The sequence below is a fragment of the Sinocyclocheilus grahami genome, unplaced genomic scaffold, assembly GCF_001515645.1.
Source record: "Sinocyclocheilus grahami isolate Dianchi unplaced genomic scaffold, SAMN03320097.WGS_v1.1 scaffold707.1, whole genome shotgun sequence".
NCBI lineage: Eukaryota > Metazoa > Chordata > Actinopteri > Cypriniformes > Cyprinidae > Sinocyclocheilus > Sinocyclocheilus grahami.
The window spans coordinates 1148750-1158817 of NW_015505886.1; the positions used below are offsets into that span (position 1 = coordinate 1148750).

Genomic DNA, 10068 nt, shown 5'->3' on the forward strand with positions numbered 1-10068 from the left:
AACCACATGAACCTGCTATGTGGGGTTTATTTCTTGCTAGTCCAAGCAAATTTGGCCAACTGAATATTTCTGTCGTCACTGAAAGCGAAATGTTGCACGAAACAACAAATCCAAGCCAATTAGACCATGTAATATTTAATTTAAAGGTATTTTGATGCAAAAATTAATTATGTTCTTGGTATTTCTGTTGTTTTCCAGTACAAATATCTAAGCATTCTTAAATCAAGATACATTTACTACAACAAGTAGCAAAATTACTTGTTTCTTAAAATATTTCTCAAAATAAAATTTATACTTTTTTGCTTACTTAATTTAGATTTTCTTTTTTTCGCTTATCGAGTGTTTAGATATTTGTACCAGAAAACAAGACAAAAATACTAAATAAGAAAATTATTTTTTGCAGCGATGCAACAGGCTTTTGGACCAATGAGATTTCAGTGTGGGCGGAGCAACTCAACAAGCCATAAAATAGAAAATGTAACGTTCAGCATTTGACAATTTTTTTTTTTGCATTGCGCCTGAATAAGACACAGTCTCGCAATTTTTTTTTTTTTAAAGAAATATTTGCGCTTTTGGCAAACTATTGTGTAAACAACTTGCGTCACATGACCAGACAGTTTTTGGAGTCTGATTAGCGTCTGCACCTGCTAATGCACAGGTAACGTCATTCGCACACCTGACTCTATGACTCTATTGAAGAGAAAAATATGGAAAAAGTGTAACATTGGTCTCACAGATATTTAAATAATATTAAAAACATGAAGATATACATGAATAGTTTATCAAAGGCAACTGTATTGTTGGTTTCTGGGGTTAAAAAGTGACATTTTTAAGTGCAGAAGTGAGAATGTCCTGTTTCTCTTGCAAAAAAAAATCCTGTCTGGAATTAGAAAATTCCAATTTTGGGAATAAAAAAAAACCCTTGTATATCCGTCCACAGGAGTGCTGTATCTCCATTACAGTCCAGATGCCAAAGGCTCTAGAGGTTATCGTACATGTGAAGGGTTCTCTCTAATTGCTGACCTACACGTTGGTAGAAGGCGATCTGTTGGCGGAGATACGCCTGCATCATCTCTTTAAAGTCCACCTCCCTCCGCTGGTGGAAGTGGTTCATCTCGGCCTGCAGGGAGAAACCCACAGTCCTGCAGCGTTTACGAATGCCATTCGCTTCCTCTTGGTCCATCTTTCCCTCATCGCTCATACGCTGAGACTCCTTCACCTTAGCAAAAGCACCTAAGAGGGCGTGAAACAAAGAAGTTTTAGAAATTTTTTTATATTGTAGCAATGTGCAAAAAACACTAGTCAAGAACTAGCAATGACACTGAAGATAACGTTTAATTTTGCTAATTTTTAGCACAAGACTAGGCTTGTGTTAACCAAAATTCAACTGATTTATCAATTATTTCTTTAATTTACCAACATTTCAAGAAAGAAAGAACGAACTTAATAAATAATACTACATATATTTAATAACATTTTATAGTTATTAAAATGAGTAAACAGAGAATATGATGTTGCAGACAAAGTTGTGGTTAAAATATACACACGCATACAAAATAAATAAATAAATACTACATATATTCAAAAACATATTTTTGTAATTACTAAAATGAGTAAGTAAAGAAAATATGATGCTGCAGACAAAGTAGTAAAATAATACATGCATAATTTTACATAATTTATATATAGTAGTAACATAATTTTGCGTGTGTGTGTGTGTATATATATATATATATATATATATATATATATATATATATATATATATATATATTCATTTTATATATATATAGAAATAATGAAATTTTGATTAGGTAATTATATGTACTATATATTATGTTGTATTTATTATTATAGAATTATACAAAAATGTATTGTATATAGTGCAAATATACATAAATATACACAATTTTACACACATTTTACATAGTATTTTGTAAAAAATATAAATAATTACAGATACTGATTAAATCACACTTTCTGCAACACCTGCTCTGCATTGCAAAGGCCAAACAAGACTCCAATATAAGCAAAAAGTAAGAATTAAAAAAAAATGTGAATCTCTGATCTCACTTGTAGAGATGCAAGTGAATCTGCAGACGTGAACCAACAGATCCACTAAATCATCACATGCTGTGTCCATCTGCAGCACAGAATACAGATGGAAAGCCAGAGATTATCCATGTTGCAAGCCTGATTCAAACCTGGGCAATCTGCACAAGCACTATCACAAGTCCAATCATTCTAATATGCTGATTTGAGAAACATTTCATATCATTATCAATGTCATGCGCACATTTCTGTCGTTGCAAACATCTAGTTTTCTTCACTTTGTAATGCTCAACAAGCAAAACTTTGAGAGTGGGGTTAATATGATTGGATCACTAATGGACTGTAGACACGCTAAACATTAACATACACCATGAACGACTGGAATATAGTGAATTCCTCTTGTTCTTTATTTTCAAACATGCAAAACTACATTGCTTGTGTGCTACGGTCCTAGCAGAGCCATTAAAAGAGGAAGTTGAAAATCCATAAACTGTCTGTGCATAATTTCTGTGGTCAGTGACTGTCTGTTTATTTGTTTTTCTATATAAACGCTAGTATATATGGTTTCTGTTTCCTCTGAGGGAATGTCTGGAGGCTTTCTAATGGAAAACATGTCAAATCCTAACTCCAGTAGACCACTAAATTATTTTCTGGGGGTATTTTAGTCCATACAGCCTATTGATGTAGTATTATTAGCCAGTTAAATAGTGTCTTTTGAATTACATAATCACATTTCAAGTTATTTAAATGAAGCCAAATGTAACATTCTGTAGTATTTCCAGTAAGCAAGTTACTTTAAATCTTTGTAGTTCTTCATACTTTTGATATGCAACAACATATTTGTTATATTTTATTAAATTAGACAAAACCTAATAACCTCAGACAGACAACCTAAATATAATATACTATAGGCTATAGCATGATGCTAATTTCAGTCAGAAACATGATCAGTGTATGATCTGATCTTTCTTTCAGTGTTTGAGGTGAAATTAATGTTAATAGCACAAAGAAAAACTGACCTGAAGCCACAGAACTGCATTTAATGTGTCTAACAGCACCACCGTGGAAATACAGAGGAATTTCGGACTGGAAAAACAGTCACAGCTCAATTTATCCCAGAGCAAATTCTCAGACACCAGAAGTGGAGAAACAAACCATAACGGTGGGCCAAAAAGATCACACAACCACACTTTTCAAGCAAAACTACAGAAAGAAGCATATTAGGTTAATATAGATATATGCTTTTTAAAATTAGATTTGGATACTTTCTAATGTGACAAACTACACCTGTGGTAACTCTGATGGGATGTCTGAGTGAGCTTTATACATCTAGCACACTGTTTTTACAGATAAAACTGATCTGATTATGAACAAAATAGTTTGCGGGGCCCCAGTGCAGGTTGTACCCATGGACCCTGTTTGAAATCATGTAAATAGCACAAATAAATAAATAGAACAAAGATAGAAATTAACAATGTTTTGTTTTTTCACGTTTGTAGGCATTCAGGTACAGAAACCGAATAATCAAAAGTAAAATAGCATTGCATAGTCTTCACTGTATAAATTAAATATAGATTAGGCTAGTTCTTGTTAAAACTACAAATGTATTCAGTCAAGAGCAGTGAGTGATTTTCTTTCTTTTATTTTCTTGGATTAACATTAAGGACACCGACACAGCCGTGGGCCCCTATAATCGTATTCATCACCATCTTTCTACTAGCGATGGCCCTGGGTAGAATGCAAAATGTTTCAATACAAGCACTTCAGTCAAATGTAATTTATGCAACTTTTAAAACCCACGGGGGAAAATCAACCCATGGCAACAGTTTAAAAGTAGCCCAATTCCATAGAAACAAACGTGGACTTCCATGCATCCAACACGAGCTGCAGGAGTCAGATTTGACTGATCACGGGATGAGAGGAGAGATGACTGACAAGATCATGCTGGAGGATTTGCTGCTCAACAGATCCTGAGCTCATTGACAAATATCTGATCTTCCTTTATACAGAGCGCGCGTGATCGCGAAATCAAAAGTGAAAGTGAACAGCACTCATTCAAAAGAGATTTAAATACTCCACATATGGATGGCGGCTCCCTGATGCATAAAAATTATATGCAATATTAGAATGTTTGCGGGAGCGGACGGGACTGGACACAAAAAATCACGGGAGTGGGCGATAATGGTCAGAAATTCAGTGGGAGCGGGATTAAGAAAACAGTCCCTCGCGGGGCTTTAATGCAAAAACACACACAATGAATGGCGACTGTAGAAAAGTCGAATCCCGGACATTTTGGGCGATTTAGAAATAATTTTTTTAAGGTCCAAAAAGAGGACATGTCCGGGAAAAAGAGGACGTATGGTCACCCTAATAAATGGCTGAAATCAAACTTTGATGCTTGTTATCTAATTATTAGGCTACGTTTACATGAGAACGATGTAGTTTTTCGCTTGCGTTTTTAAAGTTTCACGTATACACGACAATGTTTTCAAAATGATTTGCATTTACACATATCCGCGAAAATGGCCAAAAACGCTGTATTACGTGTGCCAGGCCAGTAGTTGGCGCTGTCACCTTGTTAGTAAACAGTACCTGTAGGGAAGTGATGATTATATGATGTATATGATGCGTCTCCACTGTTGGTTGTAATATTGGTGAAGTAAATCCACACTTTGCTGAAGAAGCGTTAGCAAACTCTTGAGCAGCAATAACACTACCATGTACTCCGCCATTGTCGTGAATGTTTGTTCGCGCTTGCCTTTAAAATCGACATGTACTGCACATGTCTACATACCTAACACGTACTATGTATGCGCATGACGTCACCATTTTCAAAGATTCCCGTATTGGGTGTTTACACGGAAACGGTGGCTTTTTCAAAAACTTGCACTTTGAAACCCCTTTTCAAAAATATGCATTTTCAGTCCCCAAAACGCCATTGTTGTGTAAACGAACAGTCAAAACGCATAAAAAGTTTCCCGTTTTTGGATGTAACCGTTGTCACGTAAACGGCCCCTTAAATTTTGAGACTTTAGCCTGGATTTCACAGAGAGGGTCACAATTCGTAAGTGTATACATAGTGAGTAAAAGTTAAAAATGTAGCTGCTATACAATTATAGGACAGGTGTGGAGTAATCATCCACCATCCCATCCTGTATATCTCTCCTGTTCATTCACACATGCTTACACTTCCTGATTTTTTAAGACACATGCGTAAAGTACAAAACCGGCTCAGTTGCTGCCAGTTAGCAATGAGAACCTCCGAGAGGAATTCAAGGTCTTGCCCTGACATGTTATTCCCCTTTATTTCAGACCTAAATGCAACAAGAATCACTCCAAAAAACGCACAACTCTGATGTATGTATGTGTGCGAGTGTGTATTACTGGCAATAAAATCACCCACACAATCCAAAGAGTTCACCACTACTGTACACGCAGAGCCCGAGGCCTGGAACACCTTTTGTTTTCACTCGTATTTTTCATTCTCTCCCTATTTGCTAAGGCAGAATATGTTATGCATTAAAAGCTAAATTCATATCCCACTGCTTTTGGAAGACCTAAATATTTCTGTAGCCTTTAATTCGGTCGTGTTCAAGCTGACTTCTGGACGTCGGGTCAAGTGTCCTATCGTCCCACGGTGGATCTGATTACGCACATACGCCGTACAGAGCGCGCTCGGAGAGGGCTGTTATTATTTCCCTGGGTCATGTATTGTTTTTCCTCTGTTCATTGGTTCTCTTTGACCTCTGCCTGTGTTGTCGTGCGGCTCACAAGAGAAACAGATGCTCAGTTTTCACATATCGCGATCCCGGCGTTACAGTCGCTTTACTGTCCCCTAAATGCAGGACGGAAGATGCTTTTTACCTATTGCAGGTAAATCAGAGGACAAAGCCAACACTGTTTTATCCATTAAAACTATTAAACTTAAATTGTATTTACTTTCTTTAATAAATGTTATTGGTTTAGGCCTATTCTAGCCACTAAAATGAAATTTCCTTCTGACATCGGTATAAATCATACAAGTACATTAATGAACAAATAATATCATAGAATAACATGTTTCCATTTAATCACATCTTGACATACAAAATTAAATCCCACCCCACATGATTTCCTGCTAAATGTTCACATATTTAAATGTCACATTATATATATTAAATACATTATGAATGCCATTTAATGTTGTTTTTGAAGAACGTTTATATTTTATTACTGTGTATAGTGGTTTTTAATATATTTTAAGATTAACTGTAAGCCATTAATGGTTTCTTAAGTTAAAGTGCTCCCAGACAGCAACAGTTATTGATTTAATATACTAAAAATGTAATATACCAAAGTTATTTATTTAATGTAGCCTACCAAAATTCTGAACTAAAATTAAATAATAAAAATAGTTACGAACAGAACATTCACATATATATATATATATATATATAAACAAATTTAAACTGTAATTTTATTTAATTTTACAGCAACATTTCTCAATTTTATTTATTTTAACAGTTTAATAAAAATTAAATAAAATATATATTTTTTTTAATTTTTTTTACTAAAATTGAAAAAAGAAATTATATCAAATAAATTTATATAAAAATATATATTATACATTTATATAAAAAATAAATATGTATATAAATATTAACTAGAATTTCAATGATGTTAAAATAACTCTGATTTAATGTTGAATCAATATCAGAATTAATAAGCAAATTAAATATTGGACTGAAATCAAACATCAATGTTGATTCAGCAATGAATCAATGACTGTTGCTGTCAAGAATACGGTTCCTAAATCTGTGTGTATAATAAACTCAATATAATAAACTCTAATCGGCTTCTACTGTAGGAGGCATGCTGTGTATACATTGTTAGTTGCTATTAGCTTAAAATTCTTTTGAACAATTTTTTATTTAAAACACCATTTTCCATTGTACGCTAAGATCCATTGTGTCTGAACATGAACGATAATCATGTTAAGATCCGTTATAGGGTGTGGACATGAAACTGGAGAAATCATACTGGCCTTCTTTCAACACACTCCCACATCAAATGTTTGCTTAGGGTGGTTATTTGATTAGTGCAAACTACAGAATAATGCTACGTTAACTAACCTAAAAGGCACAATAATGATTTAAGGATGGGATTAAATCTATTCCAAATCATTACAGTTAATCTGGGATCTGGCATGTGCCTCGGTCACGTGACCCATCACACCTTCAGCAAACTCAGTAATAAAGATGAAACGCATTTCTGTTCTCTTCAACAATCTACTGGCCTCACCACATTGAACACATCACTGCACCTGTTTAACAACATTAAATCCTCTCATTGATTACAGTTTCTCAGTTGTCAGGGTCTCATGTAAGCATTGTTGTAATACCTCACATAAATGGATCCACCACCTGACAGATTTCACTCAAACAGGCGTCTTGAGAAATCACACGATCTCTATGATGCCTTTTAGCCAATCAGAAGTGCTCTCTGCATGTCAATCAACCTGCCTTTTGAGTTTTGCTTACATATCTTTGGAGGATGTGATTTTGGAGATGGAGCTGAAATCACTTACATAAACTTTAAATGATAAAAAAGTTAATTGCTTATCTTTAACAAAATTAAAAACGCCTGACTTTTTGTATTAATGAACTTATGATGATGATGAAAGACATATAAATTGGTTAATAAAAGCATTAATATACACTGCCAGGCAAATGTCTGGACATAGCTGTTCATTTTTTATGACTAAAACCTACATAAAAATGAAAATGAATTCCATTTTCGTTTCATTTTTTAGTTAATGTTTTACTAATTTTTTTTTTTTTTCCTTCAGTTTTAATTTAGCTTAGTACTTCAAGCCTCGGCAACTAACTAAAATAAAATGTTTCCGTTTTTACATTTTAATTCAGTTGCACACTATTTCTCTCACTTTCTGTGTTTTTTATTTTATTTATTTTTTTTATAACTACACTCTAAAAAAAGATGGTTCTTTAAAGGTTCTTTACATGCAGTAATGGTTTTATTTAGAACCATAGTATTCTGAAGAACCCTTTCATGCTGAAACGTTTTTTTGTGTTTAGGGTAACTGACAATGCATCTCATTACTGATTTTCTGGAGTTCAGTGATCCAACTACACAGACTGTCAACACACTCTCAACAGGTAAATGATTTCGTTCTTAAATTGAAATACAAATGTAACTTTAAAAATGTAACAGGCTTCCAAACAAACATGTTCTTATATCTCTTTTTTTTGTTTTTGGTCACACATAAGTGTGTGCAGCTCTGCTAAGCTGTGGAAACTTCTCTCCTCTTCTCCACTAAGTAGGTAAAAGATTAATTTTAAATTAATATTGTTAGATTTTTTAATTATTACTTGAGTTTATGTATAAACATACCCAGTCACAATAAATATTAAAACTATCCCATGACTTTATATCACTTTTTTCTTTTAAGATTGTGAAGGGCTCACATACTGTCAATTTTTGCTTTTGGCCTTCATAAACATAATTGTTCCCCTTCAGGAACTCGAGCTGCGTCGAGACGCTTTGGGGACGCCCTTGCGTGACCGCGTTCTGAAGCACGTGTCAAATCCGTCCAATGGAGCAGCGAGACGTCACGAGCAGGGTGACGTAAGCACCAGAAAGCATAAAGGCACATCCGGCCGGGCACAAACCAGCTTCTGCTCTTCAGTAGCGCTCTGTGTATGTGTCTGTCTATTTACTGTTGTCTGTCCGCACAAGCACTCATATATATATATAAAACAATGAGAAGTCTATGGCGAGTGAACGGCATTACAAACGCTGTGTTTCTCCCTGCCCACGATATCTGGCGGTAGGGGATACACACGATGTGTGTGTCGTTTGTTCAGCAAAGCATGCACGGTCAGCTTTGGAGCAGCTGATTGTCATCACTGCGAGCTCTCGTTGCGCACGCTCCGCTCTCGCCTGGCTGCGTTTGATGACAGCGGCCAGGCTCGCGATCCCGCTGGCAGCGGTCCCGCTGTTGCCGAGGCACAGCGCAGACTGTTGTCGTGGGGATCGCGGGTGGATTTAGCGGAGGGATCCGAGACGGGCTCGTCCTTTTCTCGGTCCTCACCCGCTAGATCCGCGGCTCTGAAGAGCCAGACGCTTCATCTATCTTCCTCTGAGGAGGTGGATGTGACGAGTGTCGAGACAGAGGAGACTGTGGACTCGCCACCACAGTCCCTCACGTGATTTGTGATTATGGGGGGTGTTTCGTGCCAAAATAAAATATCATTTGGCCAGCCTAGAACAGGACGCTCGTCCTAAAAATAATTAGACGAGCATGTTCTGAATCCAGATCACAGCCTTCACGACGGGGGCCTTCCGTTTTTCCCGATCTCCATGCTGAGGTGCCAAGATCGTGGGAGAAACCGTACTCATCCCGTATTACAGCCCCACAGTCTCGAATTATTCAAAGAACATCGTGGGGCTGAATGATAAGGTATATGGGGCGATGCCAGTGGTGGAGCAGACGCTTTCGAGCTATCTCTCCCCATCCTCAGCATCGTCCCTGAAGGCCCCGAAGCTTCCCACCAGGTCCGTTAGGCTTACATCGAGTCTGGTTGGGAAAGCTTATACGGCGGTAGGTCAGGCTGGCGCATGTTTGCACACCATGGCGGTGTTACAAGCATACCAGGCTGACCTGCTCAGGGGTGGGGCTGCTGCTCATAAAGCTCGAGAGGCTGGTTCCCTTAGTAGATTTTCTGGTAGCGTGGAAACTTCTACCAAATATCTCAAAATGGGTCCTGCAGATTGTAGAGAAAGGTGACAGAATCCAGTTCGGTTCTCGTCCGCCTCGTTTCAACGGGGTCATCCCCACACTAGTGGGCCCCGAGCAGGCTCTGGTAATGGAACAAGAAATAGATACTCTCCTGAGGAAGGGGGCCATAGAACGTGTTCCTCTTCTCTCGAGAGCGTCCGGGTTCTACAGCCGTTACTTCATCGTTCCGAAGAAGGATGGGGGGGTGCGACCTCGGTGCCTCAGGGCTCAGTGAGCTC

At 37.0% G+C, this 10068-nt stretch overlaps 2 protein-coding genes across 2 annotated transcripts in view; one reads left to right on the forward strand and one right to left on the reverse strand.

Annotated features, from left to right (window-relative positions):
* Positions 1-552: 552 nt before the first annotated feature.
* Positions 553-10068, reverse strand: part of LOC107560006 (sorting nexin-33-like) — an 18792-nt gene continuing 9276 nt past the window's right edge. The window contains exon 2 of the mRNA XM_016244061.1: positions 553-1233. Coding sequence (XP_016099547.1) covers positions 980-1233 — 254 coding nt within the window. The 3' untranslated portion in view covers positions 553-979. The remainder of the gene's footprint in view (positions 1234-10068) is intronic.
* LOC107560007 (snurportin-1-like) overlaps positions 3347-10068 on the forward strand; it is a 25127-nt gene continuing 18405 nt past the window's right edge. Inside the window, exons 1-2 of the mRNA XM_016244063.1 lie at positions 3347-3360; positions 5427-5430. The gene's annotated coding sequence lies outside the window, so the exon portion shown is untranslated. The remainder of the gene's footprint in view (positions 3361-5426; positions 5431-10068) is intronic.